The following is a 27,101-nucleotide window of genomic DNA, read 5'->3' on the forward strand; positions in this document are numbered from 1 at the left end:
CACAGGCTCACAGCAGTGTTGCAAACTATGCAGTCTTGGCTGGCTAAGCCAGGCTCATATTAGACAGAAGGAGAAAGGGGAGAGCGATAGGAAAGAAAAGAATTGCGGTACATAAGGAAAAGAGCACGTCGGGGGAGTGTGGGGGAGTGAAGTTTTACATCCCAGGTTGCCTTCAGGATTTAGCTGAAACTGCTGGAGGTGATGTCATCTGGCTTCCTCTCTATGGCCCAGCCTGGTTAGGAGGGATTAGGCTGAAGATGGTCATGGGTTCTAGGAGACAGTGGGGGTGGCAGCCATGATGGTGAAGCTTGCTCGACAGCCCAAAGTCCCTTTCTTGAAGGATCTCGAAAGGTAGTGATAGGTGGAATAGCCAATCCCCTCAATATTTTGTCCACCAGTTAGGCCTAGTTTCTGAGACAGAAGTTTTGGTTAACTGATTTCTGATCCCACGCTTTATGCAGGCATGATCTTAACGCAGTTGTTGAGTTCTATCATTGAGTTACTGTCTGCACTATAAAGAGTGGGCGGGGGGAATGGGTTTACCTTTTTATTCTTTGTTTGACTGTATGAAGGCCAGAAGAGTTTTTCCTGCTTTCTCTCTCTTTTGGTGTTTGTTGTTGTGTTTGTAAACTTTAAAGATACCACAAATATTGGGTCTGGTTATCCCTGGTTTTATAGGAAGGATCCTTGGAGGTCTATTATATGTGAATTTTCTTAGCCCTTAATTCAAGAGCATGTGTGTTGACTTTATAACAAAAACATTTTCTCCCCAGTGTTTGAGATACATAAGTGTTAAAAAGTTTTGAGTAGTCTGAATAAAAATACTTTCAATGAATCTTAATGACTATCGCAAACTGCTTCAAGTGCAAGGTCCATTTCTTTGACCTTGCCTTCTCTGACAAACACATCGTGCGTGCGTGCGCGCTCTCTCTCTCTCTCTCAATAATTAGGGCTGTCAAGCGATTTAAAAAAAGTAATCGCAATTAAAAAATTATTAGTGATTAATCGCACTGTTAAACAATAATAGAATACCATTTATTTAAATATTTTGGAAGTTTTCTACATTTTCAAATATATTTATTGCAATTATAACACAGAATATAAAGTGTACAGTGCTCACTTTATAATTTTTGATTACAAGTATTTGCACTGTAAAAAAACAAAATAAACTGTTTTCAATTCACCTAATACAAGTACTGCAATGCAATCTCTTTATCATGAAAGTTGAACTTACAAATGTAGAATTATGTACAAAAAATAAGTGCATTCAAAAATAAAAAAAGTAAAACTTTAGAACCTACAAGTCCACTCAGTCCTACTTCTTGTTCAGCCAGTCGCTCAGACAAACAAGTTTGTTTACATTTGCAGAAGATAGTGCTGTCTGTTTTTTGTTCACAATGTCTCCTGAAAGTGAGAACAGGTGTTTGCATGGCACTGTTGTAGCCGGCATGGCAAGGTATCTACCTGCCAGATATGCTAAACATTCGTATGCCCCTTCATGCTTCGGCCACCAGTAAGGGGATATGCTACCATGCTGATGACACTCATTTAAAAAAAAAAAAGAACGCGTTAATTAAATTTGTGACTGAACTCCTTGGGGAAGAATTGTATGTCTCTGGCTCTATTTCACTCGCATTCTGCCATATATTTCATGTTATAGCAGTCTCGGATGATGACTCAGCACACGTTGTTAATTTTAAGAACACTTTCACTGCGGAGTTGGCAAAACGCAAAGAAGATACCAATGTGAGATTTCAAAAGACAGCGATAGCTCTCAAACGAAGGTTTAAGAATCTGAAGTGCCTTACAAAATCTGAGAGGGATAAGGTGTGGAGCATGCTTTCAGAAGTCTTAAAAGAGCAACACTCTGGATAGGGGGTTGGGAAGACAGGGAGCAGTGGGGGTTGGATGGGTTGGAGGTTCTGAGGGGGGCAGATGGGGGAGGGGGCCAGGCTGTTTGGGGGTGCAGCCTTCCCTACGTGGCCCTCCATACAGTTTCACACTCCGATATGGCCCTCGGGCCAAAAAGTTTGCCCACCCCTGTGTTAGACTGAACTCAAGCGATTATCGTCCATTAAGGCTTTTATAATATGAGCAATGTTATATTATTGAACTTGTTCAGTTATGGTATCTTTGAAAGGGCGTAGGAGAGGGTTTCTCACGAAATGTTACAATGTCAAACAATATAAGACTTTGCAATTCTTAGCTAAACCCCTTTGTCTATATATTTTGATCTTGTAGACAATGGCCTTCAAGCACAAAAACGCAAAACGAATTGAAGGGCTTGATGTCAATGTATGGTAAGTGACACCTTAAAATATATGCAGAATTCTAAAATCAACTAGTGTGTTATCTTTTCCAAATTGATTATTTATCCAGCACCACAGAAATATACAACTCTTGTTATCCCTGGTGCTGAATTGTATTCACACGTATGCCTAGAAGATGGATTCAATGGGCCAAATGTGATGGTGGTGGTGATGTGAATTAAACCAATACAAGGTCATAAGCTGTGAGTAAGTTAGAATTCTGAAGTGCAGAATGAACCAAAGTAAAACAAAAGTAATTCTCAGCAGGGGTGCTAGAACAATTTGTATAGTGGGGGTGCTGAGAACTATTGAACCAAATTGTAAACCCTGTATATGATGGAAACCACTTCCTGCCTGGGGATGCAGCAGCACCCCTAGTTCCAGCATCTATGATTCTTAGGTATGGTGGCAACAAGGGGCTACAGATGTATAGATTAGTTTTGTTGAACAACCTAGCTTTTCTAATTTACACCCGTTTCATTTAATCATCTTGAACCTGTCGCTGTACAAATTAACCTAATATATTTTACTATATTTTTATCCAGGGCTTAAATTGGTCTCAAAGTAGCATCAGGTGTGTCATTGCCATCTAGTGGGATTTCATTAGTTTGTAACATTAACTGAGGGGTTGGGCAGATTGTTTAAATGCACTTGGTGCTCTTTCATCAATGACCATCCTGCCTCAGTCTCCTCGCAGCAATTTCAGTTGTTGATGGCTGTGTCTGTGGGTATGTCTACACTACGAAATTAGGCCGATTTTTAGAAATTGATTTTATACAGTTGATTGTGTATGTCCCCACTAAGCACATTAAGTCAGCAGAGTGCGTCCTCACTACCGTGGCTAGCATCGACTCATGGAACAGTGCACCGTGGGAAGCTATCCTACAGTTCCTGCAGTCTCCGCTGCCCATTGGAATTCTGGGTTAAGTTCCCAATGCCTGATGGGGCAAAAACATTGTCGCAGGTGGTTTTGGGTACATGTCGTCAATCTCCCCTCCCTCCCTCCCTCCGTGAAAGCAACTACAGACAATCATTTTGCGCCTTTTTTCCTCGGTTACCTGTGCAGATGCTATAGCACAGCAAGCATGGAGCCCACTCAGCTCACCGCTGCTGTTGTAAGCGTTGTAAACACCTTGCGCATTATCCTTCAGTATGTGCAGAACCTGGCAAAGAGATGGCAGCACAAGGATGATTGTGAGGAGGACATGGACACACATGTTTCTGAAAGCACAGCATGTGGCAGTTGGGACATCATAGCGGCAGTGGGGCTGGTTGATACAGTGGAACGCCGATTCTGGGCACGGCAAACAAGCAGTGACTGGTGGGACCGCATAGTGTTGCAGGTATGGGATGATTCCCAGTGGCTGCAAAACTTTTGCATGTGCAAGGCCACTTTCCTGGAACTCTGTGAGTTGCTTTCCCCTGTCCTGAAGTGCAGGAATACCAAGATGAGAGCTACCCTGACAGTTGAGAAGCGAGTGGTGATAGCCCTGTGGAAGCTTGGAACGTCTGACTGCTACCGGTCAGTTGGGAATCAATTTGGAGTGGGCAAATCTACTGTGGGGACTGCTGTGATTCAAGTAGCAGAACGTCAGTGATTGCATTGGCTATCAAGGGTAGTGACTCTCAGAAATGTACAGGTCAGAGGGAAACCCATTGCAAAACCATTCACTAACTGTGGTGGGGCGATAGACAGAACACATATCCCTGTCTTGGCACCGGACCACCTTGCCAACCAATACATAAACCACAAGGGGTACTTCTCAATGGTGCTGAAAGCACTGGTGGATCACAAGGGACGTTTCATCGACATCGACGTGGGATGGCTGGGAAAGGTGCATGACGCTCGCATCTTTAGGAACTCTGGGCTGTTTGAGCAGCTGCAAGAAGGGATTACTTCCCAGACCAGAAAATTACTGTTGGGGATGTTGAAATGCCAATAGTTATCCTTGGAGACCCAGCCTATCCCTTGCTCCCATGGCTCATGAAGCCATACACAGGCAGCCTGGACAGTAGTAAGGAACAGTTCATCTGTAGGCTGAGCAAGTGCAGAATGGTGGTAGAATGTGCCTTTGGACCTTTAAAAGCTCGCTGGCGCTGTTTGCTGACTAGGTTAGACCTCAGCGCAAACAGTATTCCCATTGTTATTACTGCTTGCTGTGTGCTCTATAATATCTGTGAAAATAAGGGGGAGACATTTATGATGGGGTGGGAGGTTGAGGCAAATCACCTGGCTGCCAATTTTGAACAGCCAGACACCAGGGCTATTAGAAGAGCATAGGTAGGTGCGCTGTACATCAGAGAGGCTTTGAAAACCAGTTTCATGACTGGCCAGGCTATGGTGTGACAGCTGTGTGTGTTTCTCCTTGATGCAAACCCACCCCCTTTGTTGATTTTTAATTCTCTGTAAGCCAACCATCCTCCCCCCCTTCGATCACAGCTGACAAAGGAAATAAAGTCACTATTGTTTTGAAACCTTTCTTTCTAAATTAAATTTAATTTAATTTAAATTTAAAAGGAGATAACTGATAAGGTAGCCCGGGTGGGGTGGGGGAGGAGGGAAGGACAAGGGCACATCGCTTATTGTAGCCACACTAAAAATCAAAACTGTTTTAATGACAGCCTTCTGTTGCTTGGGCCATCCTCTGGAGTGGCTGGGTGCCCACAGCCTCTCCCCCCTGCGTTCTTGGGCATCTGGGTGGGGAGAAGGACAGGTGGTTGTACAGTGGATGCAGCAGCCGTCTGTGCTCTTGTTGGCTTTCCTGCAGCTCTATGAGACGCCTGAGCATGTCCGTTTGCTCTCCCATTAGCCTCAGCATTGCATCCTGCCTCTTCTCATCGCGCTCACTTAATGCTTTCCTGGACTCTGCCACTGAATGTCTCCATGCATTCAGCTGTGCCCTATCAGTGCGGGAGGACTGCATGAGGTCAGAAAACATGTCATCGCGAGTGCGTTTTTTTCGCCTTCTAATCTGCGATAACCTCAGGGATGGAGATGATAGGGGGAGCATAGAAACATTTGCACCTGTAGGGGGATAAAAAGGGAGAGTAAAATTTAAGATGATACATTTCTGAGAACAAAAGGGAGACTCTTTCACAGTGAATCAAGCAATTCAAAGCAGACAGCACATGTGCTTTAGGTCGCATTTTGCCTTTTATATTGAGCACCTGCTGGTATGGTGACACATCACACAAGGCTGGGCAACAGAATTCGGTTTCCAGGCAGCCATGGTAAGCCAAAGGGTACAGGGGTTTGGCTTCTAACACCTTCATAACATGTGGGAATGTTTTCAAACTGCAGCGTCCTCCTTTCCCATAGCAAGCAATGCTGGTTCGGTTTGCCATTTAAAAGGAGGGGCTGCGGTTTTCGGGTGAATGTGCAGCACACGCCTCCCCCTACCCCTCCGCGTGGCTGTTTGGGATGGTCCCTTCACCCTTCCCCGCGCCGCATGGCTATGGGATGATCCCTTTTATCCAAGCGCAAACAGCCCAGCATGAACGGGGTCCTTTTACTGTTCCCGTACAAAAATTCCCCTATTTCAACCAGGTGACCATGAATGATATCACTCTCTTGAGACTAACACAGAAAGATGAAGACCCAATGTTGCTTGAATGCAAACAAAACCCAGGACCATTCGCTGCCATGCTTTGTGCTGCAATGATTCCAGACTACTTGCTACTGGCTTGGCGTGGTAAAGTATCCTACCGTGGAGGGTGAAATAAGGCAGCCCTCCCCAGAAACCTTCTGCAAAGGCTTTCAGAGTACCTCCAGGAGAGCTTCATGGAGATGTCCCTGGAGGATTCCCGCTCCATTCCCAGACGTGTTAACAGACTTTTCCAGTAGCTGTACTGGCCGCGAATGCATCCCAGGTCTTCAGGGAAAATCAGACATTAAACACTATTGCTTTTAAGCCCTGTACTGTAGTTACCAATGTGCACTCACCAGAGGTGCCTTCTCCATTTTCAGGGTCGGGGATCCCGCTGTGGGAGGGTATTGGCTCCAGGGTGATGAAAAGCTCCTGGCTGCTGGGGAGAACGGATTCACCACTTGCCTGCTGCACATTCTCCTCCTTATCCTCCTCCTCCTCCTCCTCTGTGTTGCGTGAGACTCCCCCCTTGCAGGTGTGCACGGACAGTGGTGGGATCTCCCACCTAGAATTCCGTGCAGCTGATCATAGAAGTGGCATGTATGGGGCTCTGACCCAGAGTGACAATTTGCCTCCTTTGTCTTTTGGTAGGCTTGCCTGAGCTCCTTGACTTTCACGCGGTACTGCTGTTTGTCCCTGTTGTAGCCTCTGTCCATCATGTCCTGTGCGATTTTTGGCATATACATTAGCATTTCTTCTTTTTCTGCCTGCACAGATTCTTCTCTCCATACAGCAATCAGATCCAGTGTCTCCCGTTCGCTCCATGCTGGAGCTCATTTGCGATTCTGCAGGGGACTGCATGGTCACCTCTGCTGCTGAGCTTGCCATGCTGACCAAACAGGAAATAAAATTCAAAAGTTCCCGGGGCTTTTCCTGTGTACCTGGCTAGTGTATTGGAGTTGAAAATGCTGTCCAGAGTGGTCACATTGGGGCACTCTGGGATAGCTCCTGGAGGCCAATAACGTCTATTTGCATCCACACTACCCCAAATTTGACCCAGCAAGGTCGATTTTAGCGCTACTCCCCTCGCCGGGGAGGAGTACAGAAGTCAATTTTAAGAGACCTTTAGGTCGACTGAACGGGGTTGCTTTATAAAATCGACCTAACGCGGCTAAATTCGACCTAACTGTGTAGTGTAGACCACGGCTGTGACACTGTAACTGTAATTTTTTTTTATCTGGTTAACAATTGGATGGTGAGGGAAGCGCAGAAGGAAAGAGCACACAAAAGGAGAAAAAATTGCAGGCTAAAAATTCTATAATTAGCTTTTGGCGGGCTTAATAGAGTTTGTTGTTCCATGCATCGGTCCATAGACTGGTATGACTAGGAATGTTTACAGAGCTCCGTGAGAGGACTGGCTAATACTGTGAGTCTTGCTGGCTTAAACGTTTGCTAGGCTTTCAGGTTAGATTCACCCCAGTAATTGCACCTGCCTGCTTCAGCAAGATCCACTATGGTCTGAGTGGGGGGGGATTCACCCCAGCAGTATTGTTTCACTGCTGCCTTCCTTCAGGGAGTACGTTGGGGGTGTGTAGTTTTTGTTTGCAGACAGGGTCCCCTATGAGTCCTGGCAATACAGGCTGTTCAGGAGATACGCTCTGGAGACACCATCTCCCCAGATGGTTCTGCCCACACTTGGGGTTCCTAATAGCCTTGCAGTGCTCCCTCCTCTCCTCTAGGGGTCTTGCCTTTCTAGAGTCCATTGGCCCACTGTGGATTCAGCCCATTGCTTTTATGTTTAAAGTTGACAAATGAGCAGGATAATTTTCTTGATAAAACTTTAACACACACACATTTTTCCCTAGGGTTGAATTTACTAAGGTGGCTGCAGACCCCTCAATTGTTAATCTTGGTCAAGGCCTTCCAGATATATCCCCTCCTAGCTATGTTAAAGAAGAGCTAGCCAAGGCAGCGACAGTTGATAGGCTGAACCAGTACACACGTGGCTTTGTGAGTACATTGAACTTTGGGGAAAGTTTGTTACATGGGAAACTTAAAGACTTAATTTTAAGTTAGGTGTATAACTTTGTTCCCTTTCATCTTGGCTCCTCTTCCTCCTTCCAAGCGTGGGTTTCTGTAATAGAGCTTACCAGCTGCTGATCAACATTCCTAGTGTAGGTTTATTTAAAGCAGAGTCCTTCACTCAGATTATCATCTTATAGTGCAGCATGTGTACCCTGCCAATCCTCTGGCCAGGTCACTTACGGTCTCACCCCTTCCAGGGAATCCAAGTCCAGTACAACAATAGTCCAGTAGCTTCATGTCAAGTCTTCAGCCCAACTTCACATTTATTGGCCTTCCAGCCCTTGTCTCCAGAAATCTTCACACCACCATCCTCAGAGGGTCAGTAGGGGAACTAGGTCCACCCTTCCCTGTGGGTTTCAGTTCAGGGACCCTGCAATAAGTTGCTAAGGTATGTCTGTTCGGACTTTTGCTTCCTCCATAGGTTACTTCCTACCTTAGCCTGTCCTCAGATACCAAAAAGAGAGTAAATTGGTTACAGGGAACAAAGCATAGTCAAAGGTTGTATACCAGGCCTACCTGTTCCAGAGAGACTCTGGCATCTAGCAGTCTCTAGTTTTCTGCTGGGCCCAGCTGGCCCCTCTTCAAGGGGCTAGCACAAGAAATCCACACCTTCTCCCAGTTATCTACTACTAAGTTGGGCTGAGGCCCTAGAAAGTTGAGACTTCTTTGTTAACCTCCTCCTGGCGCTGGCCAAGATGGCCATCCATCACACCAGGAGAAGGAATCTGGACTGGTTCTGGTGCTCTATGACTATGGGGGTCTATTTCCAGTCTCTCATCCAGTTGCCTCCAGGCAGAACTCCTCTGGGCAATACGCAGACTCCTTAGACGCCTTTGAGGAGTAGTGGGTGCTGTTCAGGGTTTGCTGCTTGGTGTCCCCTCTGATTTCCCTGATTTTTTTCAACCTTTAATCTTCCCTACAGTCTTTTTTTTTTTCTCCTTTCTTCATTCATTCATTGTCCCAAGAATTCAGTTGTGGCCTGGGTTCAGGGTCCCCTTTGGTCTAGTTCTGGCAGGCCTAGGCCTGCCCATCTCAGTACCCACTAAGCCGGGCTTTTCCTCTTTTATCTCCTTCCTCCAGGTTTGACTGATCTCACAGGTGTAATGGGTTGGAGTTTGAGCCCACGGCTCTCATTATTCTCTTTCCAGCCAGCGGGAGGCCTATATACCCCATCACAATACAGACAGATGAGGGAGTGCAAGGAAAGGAAACAATGAGACCTCTCCCTCTCTGTGTCCCTATAGGGGAGGGAATGAAATGGGGTTATATATTATCCTTCATAACTGGCCTAGCACACCAGAGGCTCCTGGAGCTACCTTGGGGTAGGATACTGCTAAATTGGCATTTTAGAACCCAAAAACATCAGATGTAGAAAGAATTGCCTGGTAGGAATCAAGAAATTGAACCTCTCTTCCTTCCCCATCACCCACAAACCCCTTTAAAACCCACTTGTGATTTTAGGCTAAAACTGGTAGTGTAGGGGCTCACCTTGTATTTTTCTTTGTTTCAAACAAACAGCCTCCTCCTCCTGTTTTGATTTTTGTGTATGAAAGAAATCAAACACTTACAGGACAATATCTCCTCTTAATCATACCAGTAATCTCCTACTTATTAATAATTCTGTCCACAGTTATTTCTGTTTATTGAGAGATAAAGCGTGTATGTGTGCATAGATAAATTTTTGTATTATCAGTTGTCTGTGTTACCTAATACATAGCGCACACCACATGCGTTTTTTCTTTATTTTGAACAGGGCCATCCATTGCTGGTGAAAGCCTTGTCCCAGGTATATGAGAAGGTTTGTGGAAGAAAGATTGATCCTTACACAGACGTCTTGGTGACAGTGGGAGGATATGGATCTCTGTTTAGTGCAATACAGGGGTTAATTGAAGTGGGAGATGAAGTAAGCTTTATCTGAAGTATTTTATTATAGCTACCAAAATAAAATTAATTATGTTGATGTTTTCTTTCTAGTGTTTTTAAAAAATATATAAATTGCAGTTTTATCTATTTAGCCTATGCCAGATAATTAAGAGCCCTGTCATGTAGGTGAGGGGCTGGCAAACATTTTTAGAGACTGGGCCGTATCTCAATAAGGAGACTGTCCCATGGATGCCTCCATCCCATTCACCAACATGCAGGCCTCCTCCCCTATTTATTGTACTTCTACCTCATTGTTGCCGTTAACACCCACTAATTCCTATTTTACAAACTTTGTGGGCTGCTGTCTGCATCAAGAAACTAAATATGGTTCAGGGTATCTGTTCTCAATGTTTGAATAGCCATTATAGTTCAGATTTTGTTTCAGACTATTATATGGTACCAATGTGAAGGGAAAAAAAAGTATACACATTTTTAAAGTTAGGATCAGTATTTGTTTTCATGTGGTAGGCCTGATGATTCATCCTTTCATTATTGCTTTGTTTCCCACTGCTACCAGATACCTGAAATGGCTTTTTGGGAAGCGGTATTTGGGAGACACTGTAACTGACAAGTGCTTTTTCTGGTGTGGTACATTGGCTTTTTTCCTTTTCTTAAGAATACTTCTGTTTTGTGTTCTCATCTGTTTTCTCTCTCTTCCTTGTTGCTTTGATCTTCTCTCCCCTTTTGTCTCTGTCACTCTTTGAGTCTTTTGTATTACCTTAATCCTTTGCCATTGTTCACTGCCCCTTTTGCCTCGTCTCTCCACGTTTTAATACCTTTTGTGTCTCTGTCCATAAGCACTTCTAACATTATATGCTAGTAGCAACTGTAGTGTCTAACTTGAGAAGAATTGCCCATGTCTAATCTCTGAAGTACTACTAATATATGTTATCTTAGTGAGTAGTACCTCTAATTATCAGATTGAGAGCATTGCCATATGATGTTCTAAGACGATGAAAATTGTGCATTATCAAATCAGGGTTGAATGCCCAAGGTGCACAGTAAATTCATATGGCCAAAGTAAATCTGAAGAAAGTAATATGATGTTATGACGCATAGTAATTTCTCAATTCTAGGTCTTGCTGACTGTATTTTTAATTTCAGGTGATAATAATAGAGCCATTTTTTGACTGTTATGAGCCCATGGTGAAGATGGCAGGAGGAAAACCTGTTTTTATCCCATTGAGATATGTATGTTTTTAAAAAAAATATTATTATTTATTATTAGTCTTACAAAATAATTCTGTGATTAATAACATTTGATAATCACATTATAGATGGTCCCCGTTTAGTTGTTCTTAACATACAACTATATAATAAATGAGATAAAATGCTACAATATAAGGCTCAGAGGTGATGCTATCCAAAGCATTATAGAAATAGTGTTCTACAAGTGTTGTAAAGAGTAGGGCACTGTTTCCCATTTAATTCAACTTCTGCATGCTGAAAGCTCCTAAAGTCCTTTTGTTTGACACCATCAGAAAAGTTTTGAAACACAAAATAATGGAAGGGTGATCATATGCCTAGTTTACGTATTTGTTATTTTAAAGAGTTGGTTTCTGATCCTGTTCAGCAGCTTGTGAAGTGATGGGATATAATCTCTATTCCAAAAACTGCCTACTAAATTAGGAATGGTCTTCCATTTACCACAAAAAGTGGAATGACTGTTTCCTTTTTAGTTATGGAGATTAGCAATTTCTCTGTGGTTGATTTTCAAATAGCAACACCTCAGATATTTGAAAGAAAACTACTAATTAGTTGTACTGAAAGGACCAGAAAACTTCTGTTCTTTGGAACAAAAATCTAGAGGGATGGGTATTGAAGTAACCTAGTATTATTCTTCCAGCCTAAGGAAGGCGTTGTGCCTGCACTCTGTGCAGTTGAGCTCCCACAGTTTTGTGGGAGGCAGAGCTGGGGAGAACTGTTCTACAGCATTAGTAACTTCCTGAAGACTTGCAGGGATTTCCCGGTGTAAGAAATTTTGACCCTGTCTTTGTGAACTGAGGTGAACTCCAGCAGTTCTTATGCCATGTCCCTCACTGTAATGTGTAACTGTATGAAGCTTAGAAGGGTCATGCTCTCCACCTGCTCGTTGACTGGCTGAAGCTTTCTCCTCTTGACTACATGTTGCAGTAGGGCACAGATAGTTTCCTAACTTTGGTCTTCCTGTGAGCTTTGCATGGGGAAAGGCCTGGTCTGGGCTATAATGTGTGTTGCACTTAAGTAATACAGGCATTTATTCCTATTCTAGAAAACTGTTATTGGGAACTCTGCATCTAGTGCTGATTGGGTCTTAGATGCAACTGAACTTGCTAGTAAATTTAATTCCAGAACAAAAGCTATTCTACTGAATACTCCTCACAACCCTATAGGCAAGGTAAGACTTCCATTCTAGTTTAACATAGTAGTTGTAATTTCAGAGTGTATCTTAAATACACTGATTAATGCATTGGCCCTCTCTTTTTGCCTTCTAGGTATTTACCAAAGAAGAACTCCAGGTAATAGCTGATCTCTGTATTAAACATGACACCCTGTGCTTCAGTGATGAGGTGTATGAATGGCTGGTGTACAAAGGAAATAAACACATTAAAATAGGTACTGATTTTTGTATAACCACGCAGATGGTTGTGGAAGGATATCATAAATGCGCATCTCAAAGATAACTGATGCTGTCAAGTAGTTCAAACTATAATTTTGGTTTAGTTTAAAATTATGAAACTCTGATGAGGAACATCCTTTATTTTCTAAATCTTTATTTAAAAGATTAAAGGTGGAATTTTCAAAAGCATTTAAGTGGATTGAGACATGCAAGTCCCATAGAAAGTAGATGGGCCTTGTACTCCTAAACCACTTAGGTCCTATTGAAAATCCCACCCTAATTCAATTCTTTGTTGAAGAATAACGTCATAATCACTGGTTTCAGAGTAGCAGCCCATGTTAGTCTGTATCTGCAAAAAGAAAAGGAGTACTTGTGGCACCTTAGAGACTCTACATCTCAGTGGTGTGCTTTGTTGCAGAGCTAGCTGAGGGAAGGGAACAAGAGCTCACTATCAAACCTCTTTCCTGGAGCTCTGCTGACATAATCAGTGAGGCTAGTGCATAATAAGGAAACCACATTATTGTTTTTCCCATAAAAAACAGGAAAAAAAAAGTTGGAAAAAGGTAAAGAACAAAATTAGTAGAAGATTATTTCCTACACCTTCCTCCCAAGCAGAGGGTATTAAAAAATAATGGGCATTTCAAACACTGAAATCACTCTGGGCTCTATGTGGAGTCTTGCTTCAGTTGTTCTCTCAGGCAGAGATGCTAAACAAAACCATTGCAAGGACAAATCAGACAACTAAACATTTAATGCTATCAGGGTCCCTGCAATAGTTTGCTTTTTTAGGGCCTGATCCATCTCTCACTGAAATCCATGAAAACAGCTCCACTGACTTCACTAGGAGCTGGATCTTAGTGTAGGCACATCCAATATATGCTGCCAATAACCCTAAATCCAGATTCTGCAAACACTTTTACATGTGCTTAGTATTACGTTCATGAGTAGTTCTACTGAAGTCTATGGGATTGCACAAGTGCTTAAGTTAATCATGTGTGTAAATGTTTGGAGGTTGTGGCCTTAGTTTGAATCCTAGTTAGTGGATTGTGAGAAGTCTGAATCCTACACTTTAAGGTCATAAGGGAGCATTATGACCCTCTAGTCTGACCCCCTGCACAATGCAGGCGACAGAATCTTCCCCACCCACTACTGTAACAAACCCCTGACCTATATCTGACGTACTGAAATCCTCAAATCGTGGTTTAAAGACTTCAAGATGCAGAGAATCCTCCAGCAAGTGACCCGTGCTCCACGCTGCAGAGGAAGGTGAAAAACCCGCAGGGCCTCTGCCAATCTGACTTGGAGGAAAATTCCTTCCCGACCCCATATATGGTGATCAGCTAAACCCTGAGCATGTGGGCAAGACTCCCAGGAAAGAATTCTCTGTAGTAACTCCGATACTACCCTATCTAGCATCCCACCATAGGCCATTGGGCATATTTACCACTAATAGTCAAAGATCAGTTAATTGCCAAAATTAGGTTATCCCATCATACCATCCCCTTCATAAACTTATCAAGCTTAGTCTTGAAGCCAGATATGTCTTTTGCCTCCACTTCTCCCCTTGGAAGGCTATTTCAGAACTTCACTCCTCTGATGGTTGGAAACCTTTGTCTGATTTCAAGTCTAAACTTCCTGATGGCCGGTTTATATCCATTTGTTCTTGTGTCCATATTGGTACTGATCTTAAATAATTCCTCTCCCTCCCTGGTATTTATCCCTCTGATAATATTTCTAGAGAGCAATCATATCTCCCCTCAGCCTTCTTTTGGTTATGCTTAAACAAGCCAAGCTTTTTGAGTCTCCTTTCATAGGACAGGTTTTCCATTCCTCAGATCATCCTAGTAGCCCTTCTCTGTACCTGTTCCAGTTTGAATTCATCCTTCTTAAACATGGGAGACTAGAACTGCACACAATATTCCAGATGAGGTCTCACCAGTGCCTTGTATAATGGTATTAACACCTCCTTATCTCTACTGGAAATACCTCTCCTGATGCATCCCAAGACCGCATTAGCTTTTTTCACGGCCATATCACATTGGCAGCTCATAGTCATCCTGCGATCAACCAATACTCTGAGGTCCTTCTTCTCCTCCTCTGTTACTTCCAAGCGATGCGTCACCAGTTTATAACAAAAATTCTTATTGTTAATCCCTAAATGCATGACCTTGCACTTTTACCCTATTACTATTACTCCAGTTTACAAGGTCATCCAGCTCTTCCTGTATGATATCCCATTCCCCCTCTGTATTGGCAATAACTCCCAGCTTCGTATCATCTGCAAACTTTATTAGCACATTCCCACTTTTTCTGCCAAGGTCAGTAATAAAAAGATTAAATAAATTGGTCCCAAAACCAATCTCTGAGGAACTCCACTAGTAACCTCCTTCCAGCCTGACAGTTCATCTTTCAGTATGACCCGCTGTAGTCTCCCCTTTAACCAGTTCCTTATCCACCTTTCAATTTTCATATAATCCCCATCTTTTCCAATTTGGCTACTAATTCCCCATGTGGAACCGTATCAAATGCCTTACTGAAATTGAGGTAAATTAGATCCACTGTGTTTCCTTTGTCTAAAAAATCTGTTACCTTCTCAAAGAAGGAGATCAGGTTGGTTTGGCATGGTCTACCTTTTGTAAAACCGTGTTGTATTTTGTCCCAATTACCATTGATCTCCTTAACTACTTTCTCCTTCAATTTTTTTTTCCCCCAAAATCCCTTGCCTTGCTAATTTATTATTAAGGATTATCTTCTCAGCTATACACAGGTTTTGGTTCTGGAAGTAGCTACTTGCATGAACACCCAGCTGAAAAGTAATGGACTGTAGAGTTATGAAGTCCCATGTTAGGACAATAAAGGTGAATTTTAATGATGCCCAATAAAGTAGCCCTGTTGAAATTAAAATGTTAACCCAAAAGGCATAAAATTAACTTTCCTGACAGTCAGAAGAACTGTGTTCTGTTCCTGGCGCTGATGCTGATATAATGTGCGTCCTTGAGCAAACCATTTCATGTCTCCCTGCCTCAGTTTCCCCATCTTTTAAAGTGACAATCATGATATCCTTCTTTATAAAGTGCTTTGAGATTTACAGATAAATTACCCACTAATTTTTATTAATGATAAAATTGAGATTAACTAGGAATAAGCAAATGTTTTTTTTTGTCTACAATGACTTTGGAAAACTGGTAGTTAAGATGAGTTTAGTGTAACTGAATTAATGTATTGCTTTCTGCTTGCTGAAGATGCAGTCCTTTTGCATGCTCAGCTCCCACTGATATCTGTGGGACATGCAGGCCACGAGGTTTTTTTTTTTTGCTTTCTCATGCTATTTTAAAAAAATCCTATTTTTAAGGCCAACTTGGTGGCCTAATCATAATATCATACAAGAGGCCTGTTGCCCACTGGGACATGGAGGAAATAACTCTTAGTATTATTAGTATAACTTTGTTTTAACATTTTGAAGGAAAAAATACCAGATGAACAAAAAGCATTTTTATTGCACAACATAAAATTTACAATTCCAGTGTGATAATGACTCAAGTTAAAGCTTAGAGTGTGAGTCAACTGGCTTTAGCTGCATACTCTAACAGATCCCATCAAATGATCTTACAATTTATTGTTAAAAACCTACCAACCATAAAACCTTCAGAGTAAAAATGTAACTGATAAAGTCTTCTTTTACTAAAAGAAGCAAGACTTTTTTTTTTAACTTCAGCTTCTTAGTTTTTATAACTGTACATTAAAAATAATACAAGGAAAAAAATCCACTATTTCACTATGTAGAAGCTGCAAGGTTTTTATATTAAGCTTTACACATTCAATCAATTCAGTGACGCTTCTTACATGAAAGATGCAAAATGGATATTACAGAGTCTGGTGGTGGTTCTTATTATATAATCTAATAGGGTAGCTATAGGTATATCATAAAATTAGCATAGTCTTTATTCTGTCGCTCAGGCAGTCTTCTCTAATATAGAACACTTCATCATGTCTCTAACCCTTATCTGACTTTTGTAAAAGTGCAAATCTCTTATGAGTAACGATTAGAGCTATAGTGGCAGATTTAGAGTTCTCATATCGTAATTGAGGATTCTGTTGGCATTTCAACAAACAGTGCCCCAGCCCAGGTAATATGCTTATATGTGTTACCTTACAGATAATTCCCAGCACTTAATTGGCATTAATTATTTTAAACCGTACTGAGTTTGAATATAATGATATTGCCATATAGCATAGAAAAAATGCTCCCCATTCCATTTAATCCTGCATATGAATTTATGGCTTGTGAAAGTGATAGACTGCCCTTTCCCCCTCTACCTTCTCCCTGCTATTATTGTGTGGAATGCTCCTGCTATCTGTCCCCATGCTTGAATTCCTGGGAGTAGTTTGCAAAACAGTCTCAGGTCTGGTCTAAGTTTAAAAGTTAGGTCAACGTAGCTATGGTGCTCAGGGGCTTAGTTGCAGCTCTTCCATTGACGTAGCTACCACCGCTTGGAAAATTGGATTATCTCCTGTGAGGGGGAAAAACCCCTTCTGTCACTGTAGGAAGTGTCTTGGCTAAGTGGCATGCTTGTAGGTGTAGCACCATAGATCTGTGCCACTATAGCACCTATAGTGTAGACATGGCCTAAACAGAGGGCACCTAGCTTTGAAATTCACTTGTGCTTGCAGTATGCTGGAGCCAGTTTGTCAGCCTTTAGGACGTGGTGCTTAAATACTACAGCCTACATAGCTCAATAGAAGATGCATCTGTTCAAACTGACTTTTTGTTTTCAAGGTTACAAGTCTGTTGGAGAGGTGAGTGCTGGTTAGGGGGAAGATGGGTTTCTCATTTGCTAATTGTTTTGTGTTTTACATTTGTAAATGTGCCCCAAAATGACAGTGATGGGCACTGACTTGAACCAGTTCTAGTACAGGTAGGTACTGTGAAAACTTGCCCGTGGAATTTTGCCATTACGTCTATGACGGCCTTGCTTATGGGCCTCCCTAGAGAAAACTCCTGACAGTTGTGCTGGATTTGGCAATAGCTCTTTAGTATGACAATGGGATGGGATTCAACAGGACAACTGAAATCACTAGTCCTTGTGCCCTCATCTAACCTTATCTGTAACAACTTTGGGAAATGCATCTGGGCTTATCCTATGAAGTGGTCCATGGATTGTGAGAGTCAGAAAGGACATTCCATTGAAGCCATCTGTGAAAAAGCCTGCAGATATAAGAAAAGTCTTTTGCTCTAGCAGAATTAAAATGGCCTAAATTTGGTTTAGCATAATTCACTATATATTAAACCAACTGAAGATCACTTTAATGCTGAATGGAGTTTCCACACAAGAATTTAATGTGGTTTGAGAAATTCACTTTAAATTCTCACCTTTAGTTAATTTGTATTAACTTTCCTAAGTGTCCCCAGTTACCATGTGCTCGATAACATGAGTTAAGAACACACCTTTTTTCCTAGTGATGAGGCACCCCGAAAGGGCGTGATGGTTCGTTCATCTCAATACAGTGTTAATTCTGAGGCCTGGCAATGACCGTGTAAATGTCAACATTGGGTACATCTACACTGGAATAAAAGCCCTGTGACACAGTCGTGGCTGGCTTGAGTCAGCTGATTCAGGCTCATGGGGAACAGGCTGCAGGACTGAAAATTGCTGTGTTTAGGGCTTGGGCTGGAACCCGAATGTCTACACAGCAATTTTTCAGCCCTGGAGCCGGAGCCTGAGCCCGAGTCAGCTGACCCGGGCCACCTGTGGGTTTTTTAGCCAGTGTAGACCTATCCACTGTTACAATGATCAGCCATGAACTAGTTAACAGGCTTGTCCAGCTAACAATCCCATTGTAGCTGGATACTACAGAAATCAGAGATGAAAAAGAGCTGTCTAGGTCTGTGGCATAAACCAACAGCCCAAGAACCACCCATAAGTGTTGAGAAAAGAGCAAAGAACTCCTGGATTTAGCTATACTGCAGGTGGGAGGTGTAATGTTAGTAAATCTGCCAGCTCTGATCAAGTTAGTGCGCTAAAAATAGCATGGGTGGCAGCTCAAGCTAGCTGCGCAAGCACAATCCTGTCTAAGATCCTAGATATGTACTCGGGTGGCGGCTCTGGCTAGCTGCCTACGCTGCTGCAGCCACGTTGCTATTTTTAGCACACCAGCTTGATCAGAGCTAGTGCCCGTATATCTATGTGAGTTGCGGAATCACACCTCCCACCTGCAGAGTAGACCTACTGTATATGCTATGTCTATGCTAGATAGTCGGAACAGATCTGGGAGTTTCAACCAAAAGCAGATAGCCAGGGATGCTTTTGGAAGGCTTATTCTGTAGCCCAGATCAACTCTACAATGTAGACTTCTGCCAGCATGGTTATGTGTGTCAGGGATCATACCTCTGCACACTCCTGACAGACATAACTATGCTGGCAGGTCAGGAGTGTGAAGAGGTGTGATCCCTGACAGATATAGCTGTCCAGGCAGAAACCCCTGGACTAGATGCAGTTATGCCAGCAAACCTGTTTTCATTCGGAGGGGGGGTGGGGCGCGGTGTTTTTGCTATATCGATACAAAGCGCAGCTTTGCCAGTATCTCTGTATCCACACTAGGGCAATTTGCTGGTATAGTATAGCAGTAGTCCTATACCAATAAAGTGCTCCTAGTGTAGACATAACCTAACTCTGCAAAACTGAGGAATCCACTTTCTGCAAGTCTGAAGCCACATTTTGACTCTCGGCAGCTGGTGAAATATTTTTAAGTATGTTAATATTAAATTTTGGTGGGGAGATTGCAGGTATTGGTGCTATCATAAGGCTTTGACATTGAATTTTTTAAATTAAAGCTTAAATTCTACAGAAATTAAGAGGTGCTGAGAAACACTTTGGCTGGCTGCAGGAATGCTAAGACTGTGCATTACAGGGATACAGTTGTGAATCTCAGTAGTAGTTGTAACAGTTCAGCTATTCCCGTGTATTTTATAAACGGTAGCGAAGATTGGCAGATACTATGGATTTTGAGATACACTGTAATCAATCCCATGATGATTATTTTGATTTTGCTGTTATCCAGTAACAGCTGAGAAACTACTTCATTGCCCTTTCTTTCACCCACTCTCAGTTCAAAACTTATTCTTAAGGGATGGATGTTTTTCAAGTTGCTGACGTAGAATTAGTAGATGTTTGGGGGCGTGAATGGCTCAGTCACCACAACTGGCACTGCTTAACATTCCTAATGGCAGCACCCGCAGAGTGGACAAGGACTGAATGGCCGTAGCGGAGGTGGATTTCTAGGGGTGATCCCTCCAATTCAGATTAAAGCACAGTGAGAGGGAAGTGTAGCAGTGTGCGCCAGTGGTCATTCAGCATTTGTTCTGTGGCTAAATGGAGGCTTTGGTCTCCAGGGCTGACAGTCTGGTACCTTTCACAAGCACCAAATTCATACCAATTCAAATTTCATAAAATGAAAGATGTTTTCACTCTGTGTGTCTTGCTCATTCCTTAACTTTCTTTTTTTTGATCCTTGCCTAATTTCTATTCCAAAATACACTTCTCCATTTTTCATTTAAAATAAGAATTTTTCTCCTAGCTTTGTTTGTTACAATATTATATTAAAATATTGCTGCTCTTAGCTAGGAACAGTACAGGTTTTTGTGATTGTATGGAACATGTATGTGCACTGGCAACCAAGTCACTTTATTTTATGTGCAGCTACACTGCCAGGCATGTGGGAGAGAACAATAACTATAGGAAGTGCTGGAAAGACATATAGTGTAACTGGCTGGAAGGTAAGAACAACAAGAGTAAGAGATCTGTTACATAAATAATATGTATTTATCTGACCTAAACCTTGTCTATTTTTGCATTCTATCATTTGAAAGCTTACTGTGCATCCAACTCACAAAAAATTGCAGACAATATTCACTTGGAAATGCTACCTACCTTTAATATGCACTCTCTAACAATGCTCTTATTAATTCTAAAAATAAACGCTTGTGAAAGTGAAACGGAAGGGAGGGGTGAATATTAAAAAATTAAGTACAAAACACTATTTGCTTTGCAGAAAGAGCCAAAACTGCTGAAGGATACATACAGAGTATTTTTAAAACCTGTTTCCAGTTTTGTGAAGCGGGTGTAAAATGTTGGCATTAAAACATCTAAGGATTTTATTACTTCCACAGATCTAAAACACCATTGCTTGTGTGCACAGTTTTAGCCTATAAAATTGCACCCATAATACATTAGAGATGCAACAATTCAGGCTAGCTTGAGTCCCATTAAATATGTGACCAATAAATATTTTATTTGGCTCTGGTAAAGTAATGACAATGCTTTATACTGATTAGTATATATGAGTTCTATCTCCAGCATTTCTAAACCTGCCATTTAGCAAAACTTGTACAGTTTTTATGTCAACAGAAGTGCACTATTGCTTTTTCCCATTGTGAATACCTCGAATTCTTTCAACTTTTAATTCTTTATTATGAGTCCTAATTGCGAACTTGCCTTATTTTTAAGATGTCTGTTTTTTCTCCTCCCCCTTAGCTTGGATGGTCCATTGGTCCACAGCATTTGATAAAACATTTGCAAGTTGTTCAGCAAAATACGCTGTATACATGCCCAACTCCGTTACAGGTAGATACAGATGGGAGAGGAGAGAGGTTCTGTTTGTACAGTGTCTTGCATAAAGGAGTTGGGGCCTCCAGGCACTACTGCAATACAATTAAAACAAATTAGTATGAATTTTGAGATGTCTAAATATTTTTATGTAGTTTCTTGGGGATAAACGTGCTGGTAGAGAAGGCAAATTTTAGAGTCACTAATGAGGCAATTTAAAAAATACACCAGAACCTTGCAAATTCTCATTGCATTAATCTGCAAAGGTGACCATTGTTGCACAAAGCCTGGCAGCCTCACTCCTTTCTCAGCCAAAATGTAATTGCAGGATGCTGCAGTGACATCTCATATTGCTGTGAATTACTTTTACCAAACAGTTATTTACTAGTATTCTATCATGTATTAGCATCAATAATTAAAACTAAACTATACTTCAAATTACACTGTAAACTCTTGAGGCAAGGACTGTGACTTCCTCTGGTGCAATGCTTAGCAGAATGTGGGCCTGATCCTGATTGAGACTTTTAGGTGTTACAACACTAGAAAGAGTAAATAATAACAGCTTGTCAAAATAAATGCACACGTTCCATTTTGTGATGCAGTGGTTTGGGGTATTTGTGGACTCAGTAAGACCCCGGTCCTGCAAAGAGATCTATGTGAGAAGGTCCATACACCATGCAAAGTCCCAGTGACCTCTCCCAGTAACTTCAGTAGGACTTTGCATGTGTGCAAGGGTCCACCTGCAGGAAAACTTTGTATGCTGATTATGTTTGCAGGAGGCGTTGGCACAAGCTCTTTGGATCGACTTTAAACGCATGGATGACCCAGACTGCTACTTCTACTCGCTGTCTCGAGAGTTGGAAGGCAAGCGTAATCGGATGGCTGAGCTACTCCAAGAAGTTGGATTGAAACCTGTCATTCCAGATGGAGGATACTTCATGATTGTTGATGTTTCTGCACTTAGTCAGTGAAGGTTTATTATGAGGGAGTGGGAGCATACACTATAGTTAAGATTAAAATGCAACTTCCATTTTAAGCCTCCATTTTTTTCAGTTTCTCGTAACACTTTCAAACAAACTCCTTTTGGGCTAAAATGTTCTGTGTGTGAACTTGGCCCAGAGGTGATTATTTTTGTAAGTTTTGGTAAACTCTGTTCATCCATTTTTTTGAGTGGTGTGATTTCTAATTACTGCCTTTGTATTACTTTTTCATTTAATCAAGTCTGATGACTGTTGCAGGGAAGATGTGAAATTAGGGTTAGGTGAGAAGGTGGTTAACTGGATTTATAGTTTAGGAAGGTATATGATTTGCAAAAGTTTGAGAATTACTGATCTACAAAAACACTAGGAAGAGCTGTACCTACACTGAGGCGCAACTGTAGCTGTTGCACTTCAGTGTAGGTGGTGGGAGGGATTCTGCCATTGCCATAGGTAACTGACCTCCTTGTGTTGATGGAAGAATTTTTATAATTATGCTAGGGGGCTAGGTCAGTATAGCTGCATCTCTGAGGTGTGGATTTTTCCTAGTGTAGACCTGGACCCAGTCTTCTGTCTTCCATTGACTGCCTGTAATAGCACTTTGCACTTAAGTTAATTAGGCCTCATAGTGCCCCTTTGAAATAGGTAAATATCCCATTCTCCTCTCCCCGCCCCCCACCCTCCAAGTCATACAACAAGTCCCTGACAAAACCAGGATTAGACTCTGAATGGCGCACAAGACTTGGTTCAGCTCTTCCTAGTGGTTTATAGTGACTCTAGTATCAACTGTAATAAAGAATACTGAGAGAGAAGTGTCCTCCCACTGGAATCTGGGAGGTGCTATAATATTATGCTCCATTTTACGTTCATTTTTATTTTTAGATGTGGATCTGTCTGATATGGAGGCGAATCAACATTATGATTATAAATTTGTGAAATGGATGATAAAATCTAAGGTAAGATGTCTCTTCTACCCAGTCACTCAGATATATATTAAAAATTAGGAATATTTTTATATCTAAAATAAAAATACACCTGGACCTGAACCTATAAAAGGATACAGCTCAGATATTTACATTTTAAAGCATGCCTAGAGGTTTAGCTGTGCATATCACCCTAACTGTGGGAATCTAGTGGCTAAAATCCTACTGAAAATGTAGCTTGTAGTCTTAGCACAAAACAATAAAGACAAGTCCCAATAATTGCTATTTTCCACACTTACATGTTTGCAGTAGGCAAGATCCTGCTACCTGTCTTGCCTAGGAAAAGTGGTTGAGTTTAGGTCAGATTTAGCTAGCACATGCCAAACCTAAACTTGATCACTCTTCCTAGTCAAGATAAACCCATTGATTTCACTGGTGCAGGATTAGGTACTTATTTTTGATATGTGAATTCTGAAAATTAAGCCAATTCAATTCTAATGAAGGAAGGGAAGGCTCCAAAATCTTGGCTGTACAATTTATCAAACCTAAAATTGACTTTATCTGTGTGTAATAGGCAAATCATTATGTTTCATCATTTCAGAAACTGTCAGCAATTCCTCTTACAGCATTCTGTGGCCCAGACACCAAAAAGCAGTTTGAGAAATATATACGTTTTTGCTTCATCAAAGTAAGTTTGTGTCCTGCTCTAGAAAACTGTTCTGATAGCAGTGTTGCTTATTACTAAATTTTTGTGCTAGTTTAATCTAAAGGAGTTGTTTTGTGTTTAGTTTTTGCACTTAAGCAGTTAGTTATTTGGTTGGTTTTATATTGACATTTTTAATAGCATTACTGAAAAGTTAGTTTTATTAAGAATGCAACAATAGGCACATGGAGGAAAAAATTAATACAAAATACAGGCCCACGCTGATTTGAAGCAGGGACAGAAATGGAGAGTGGTGAGGTTGCAGAAACACAGAGCAACCTGACTGCCTCTTTGCTAAGGAACTTTCAACCCTCAAAGTAGGTGGCACTGGCTGGGATGGGTAAGTGGCCAGGGAATAAGATGATTCTCTCCTTAGCCTCCATTGACAGGATTCCTTCGGATCACTCAACGGATTTGCAAGCTGACTTAGCAAATACCATGATGGAGTGTGTGTGTGTGTTGCTAGTGAGGCTTCCCTGCCCAGTATGGACAGAGATAATTTCTAACAAAATTCTAGCCAAATCACGCTATAGACTACTTTGTACGACGTACAGGGCGATAGCCAAGTCACAAAACTGTCCAGAATATGGAATACCTACGCTTGAGGTGGTGAGGGTGGAGGGAAGAGAATTCAAAGCACAACTTCATTACATGGGTATTTAAAAACAAAAAAACCCACCTTTACACACAGGTTAGGTTAACTATGCTAGCATGACTTCAAATGTAGCGTGGACAAGACCACTACTGTAAATACAGCAGATAGTCACGCAAATGTAATGGGAGTGATTTCTACGTACATTTGATAGTATTGACACTAAGGAAAGCAAAGGAGTTGTTTGGATATTATAAAATTTTGTACATTAAAAATACAATATTTACAAGAAATCTAACTTTGAATTCCTTTCTTGGTGTACCCTCCAGATATATAGTTACAAAGTTTAGTGGCAAATTATTGAATCCTTTGGATATTTACAAGATACAATTTGTAACTTTGTCAAAAAATACTAGTTTGCAGTGCTGTAAAAATGGCTGATACTCAATTTTGTAGAGCTCTGTACCTACAGTAATTGTGGCGTTCTATACTTGCAGCAAGACAGCACACTGGATGCAGCTGAGGAGATCCTGAAGAACTGGAATAATCCTACATCTTGATTTTTATATTTGTATTAATTATTCCATCTAGTACAATTATTTTATACATGGGTATTTCATTATACCATTAAAAGCCAATGTACTCTAAATACAGTACATGATTCATATGAAATTACAAATAACTCTGGGAGACTACCTGCTGAGTAGCCAGAATAACAATTTATCCATTGCAAATAATGACAGGTTTCAGAGTAACAGCCATGTTAGTCTGTATTCGAAAAAGAAAAGAAGTACTTGTGGCACTTTAGAGACTAACCAATTTATTTGAGCATAAGCTTTCGTGAGCTACAGCTCACTTCATCGGGTGCATTGTAGTCTACCCTGCAATCAGAGAGATGATTGCAGCATAAGGCATACCCATGTTAGCTTTAATCTGGCTAGCACAGTTAAAAATAGAAGTGTAGAAACAGCTCTGGCTTCAGCAGAGGTTAGCAACATGAGTACAGGGTTCCTGGCAGATTTGTATAGCCTGTGCTGAAGCCTGTGCCACCACACCTTCACTGCTATTTTTATGTCAGTCCATAATGAAATTACACCTCTGACTGCCATGTAAACATATCCTTAATTCTACCGATCTGTGGTCATGGGTTTAGTCCAACAGTGCCTTTATCCACAAGTAAATTGTACAGCCATAGAGTGGGCTGGTAACAACCGTCTGGCTTCTCTCTTAGTTCCTGATCTTGGTCCTGGGCTTTCAGCCAGAACATCCTCCATTGTCTCTCTAGTTACTTTGTACTGCCATCTCAAAAAAACTCCACCAGAACTCTTTAAAAGGGTGGTGATTGAGTAGAGTTAAATCAGGTCTGCATGGTGAAAGAATAGTCTGGGAATGAAATTGGCTCCAGATGAGTTATGGAATATATCTCTGGGAAATTGTGAGATTCCAGGGGCATTGTGGCAGTCTGACCTCTCCTTCCAAAAATCCCATTATCTCCGAGGTAACCCCCAATATCCCCTAGTTCCTGGCTCAGCTCCCAGGTACAATTCACATTGGGAGATTTCAGTGGGTATCTACCTAGAGCAGTGGTTCTCAATCTTTCCAAACTACTGTATCCCTTTCAGGAGTCTGAAGCCTGAGATCTACTGTCCAGGGCTGAAGCATGTAATTTAGCTTTTCGGGGCCCCTGTCGCATGGGACTCTGAGTAATTGCCCTGCTTGCCACCACCTAATGCTGGCCCTACACTTGCAACTCCCCTGACATAGAGGGCATTACAGCAGAATCTGTTGAGCAGAGTGCTAATTTGGGTGCAGGACAAAACAGTTAGTGTTGTTAACATGCTTCAGCTTGTAATATGCTTGTACCTCAGTTGGTGTAAAACAATTGGCTCAATTACAATCAATTCCATGTTCTCTAGTGTAGATGAAGCACATAGGGAGAAGGCAGGTGGAGTAGAGAAAGGGGAACCCCAAACCACACTGAGGCTTAGAGCTGCCATTTTTCAAGCACTGTCAATTATCTTAAACTTTAACAAATCTGCTAATATAAATATAACAAATATATAGATTTCTGTGAGAGAAACTGGGTTCCTAGGGTATAGGATGAGTTAAATTTTACTAATCCCTTAGACTGATGATACAAAATAATACAACACCGGAATTTTGGCTTCTGACCTTAACAACAAGGGTTTCAATACCTTACACAATTCAGTAGTTTATAATTGCCTATCAAAATGTAATTGTAAATAACCATAGTGCCATATCTGTATTTGAATATAGCAGATTTGGAGCATAAAAAATGTAATACTGATTAGAAATGCCAATTATTTCTACCACTTATGTTGAGATGTCCCCAAGATAGCTGTTTTTATGTCAGTACATTTGCTTTCTGGGTAATTGGGATGAATGAGTAATTAGACATATCCTCACAATAGCAATAAAGCATGGTACAGATTGCTCCATGTGAATCTCAGGGCTTGTGAAAGGCTGACTTCTCCAGAAAGTCATGGTTTAACATTATTGCTATATGTGTATTACTGTAGCATTTAGGAGCCTGGTCATGGATCAGGACCACAGCAATGTGCTAAGATACGTGTAATCTGCATATCTTTTCATTTAATCAAAAGTCTAAACACACAAATGGTGGCATATACATGAACTTGCATGTTGGAGTTCATTCAGCTGTCCCACCCACTTACCATTTCCATAATATGCTTGTTTGAGGTGTTTGACTTCTGCTGATGTTAGAGAATGAAAGTAGGCTAATTTAACAAACCATTAAAAATGAGAAATTTACACAAAA

At 41.4% G+C, this 27,101-nt stretch overlaps 1 protein-coding gene across 15 annotated transcripts in view; it reads left to right on the plus strand.

Annotated features, from left to right (window-relative positions):
* The window catches only part of KYAT3 (kynurenine aminotransferase 3), a 57,602-nt gene extending 30,501 nt beyond the window's left edge, over positions 1–27,101 (plus strand). For 11 of the 15 annotated variants that reach the window (XM_048861369.2, XM_048861378.2, XM_048861368.2 and 8 more), the window contains 12 exons: positions 2,242–2,300; positions 7,762–7,906; positions 9,735–9,884; positions 11,009–11,095; positions 12,156–12,281; positions 12,379–12,499; positions 20,201–20,277; positions 21,035–21,124; positions 21,883–22,069; positions 22,966–23,039; positions 23,608–23,694; positions 24,799–27,101. In XM_048861369.2, the coding sequence (XP_048717326.2) occupies positions 2,242–2,300; positions 7,762–7,906; positions 9,735–9,884; positions 11,009–11,095; positions 12,156–12,281; positions 12,379–12,499; positions 20,201–20,277; positions 21,035–21,124; positions 21,883–22,069; positions 22,966–23,039; positions 23,608–23,694; positions 24,799–24,861 (1,266 nt within the window). In that variant the 3' untranslated portion in view covers positions 24,862–27,101. Of the gene's footprint in view, positions 1–1,735; positions 1,828–2,241; positions 2,301–7,761; positions 7,907–9,734; positions 9,885–10,468; positions 10,488–11,008; positions 11,096–12,155; positions 12,282–12,378; positions 12,500–20,200; positions 20,278–21,034; positions 21,125–21,882; positions 22,070–22,965; positions 23,040–23,607; positions 23,695–24,798 lie in introns of those variants that run through there. The other 4 variants (XM_075131663.1, XM_048861372.2, XM_048861381.2 and 1 more) reach the window with 4 other exon arrangements.

The sequence above is a fragment of the Caretta caretta genome, chromosome 8, assembly GCF_965140235.1.
Source record: "Caretta caretta isolate rCarCar2 chromosome 8, rCarCar1.hap1, whole genome shotgun sequence".
In the NCBI taxonomy this organism is placed as follows: Eukaryota; Metazoa; Chordata; order Testudines; family Cheloniidae; genus Caretta; species Caretta caretta.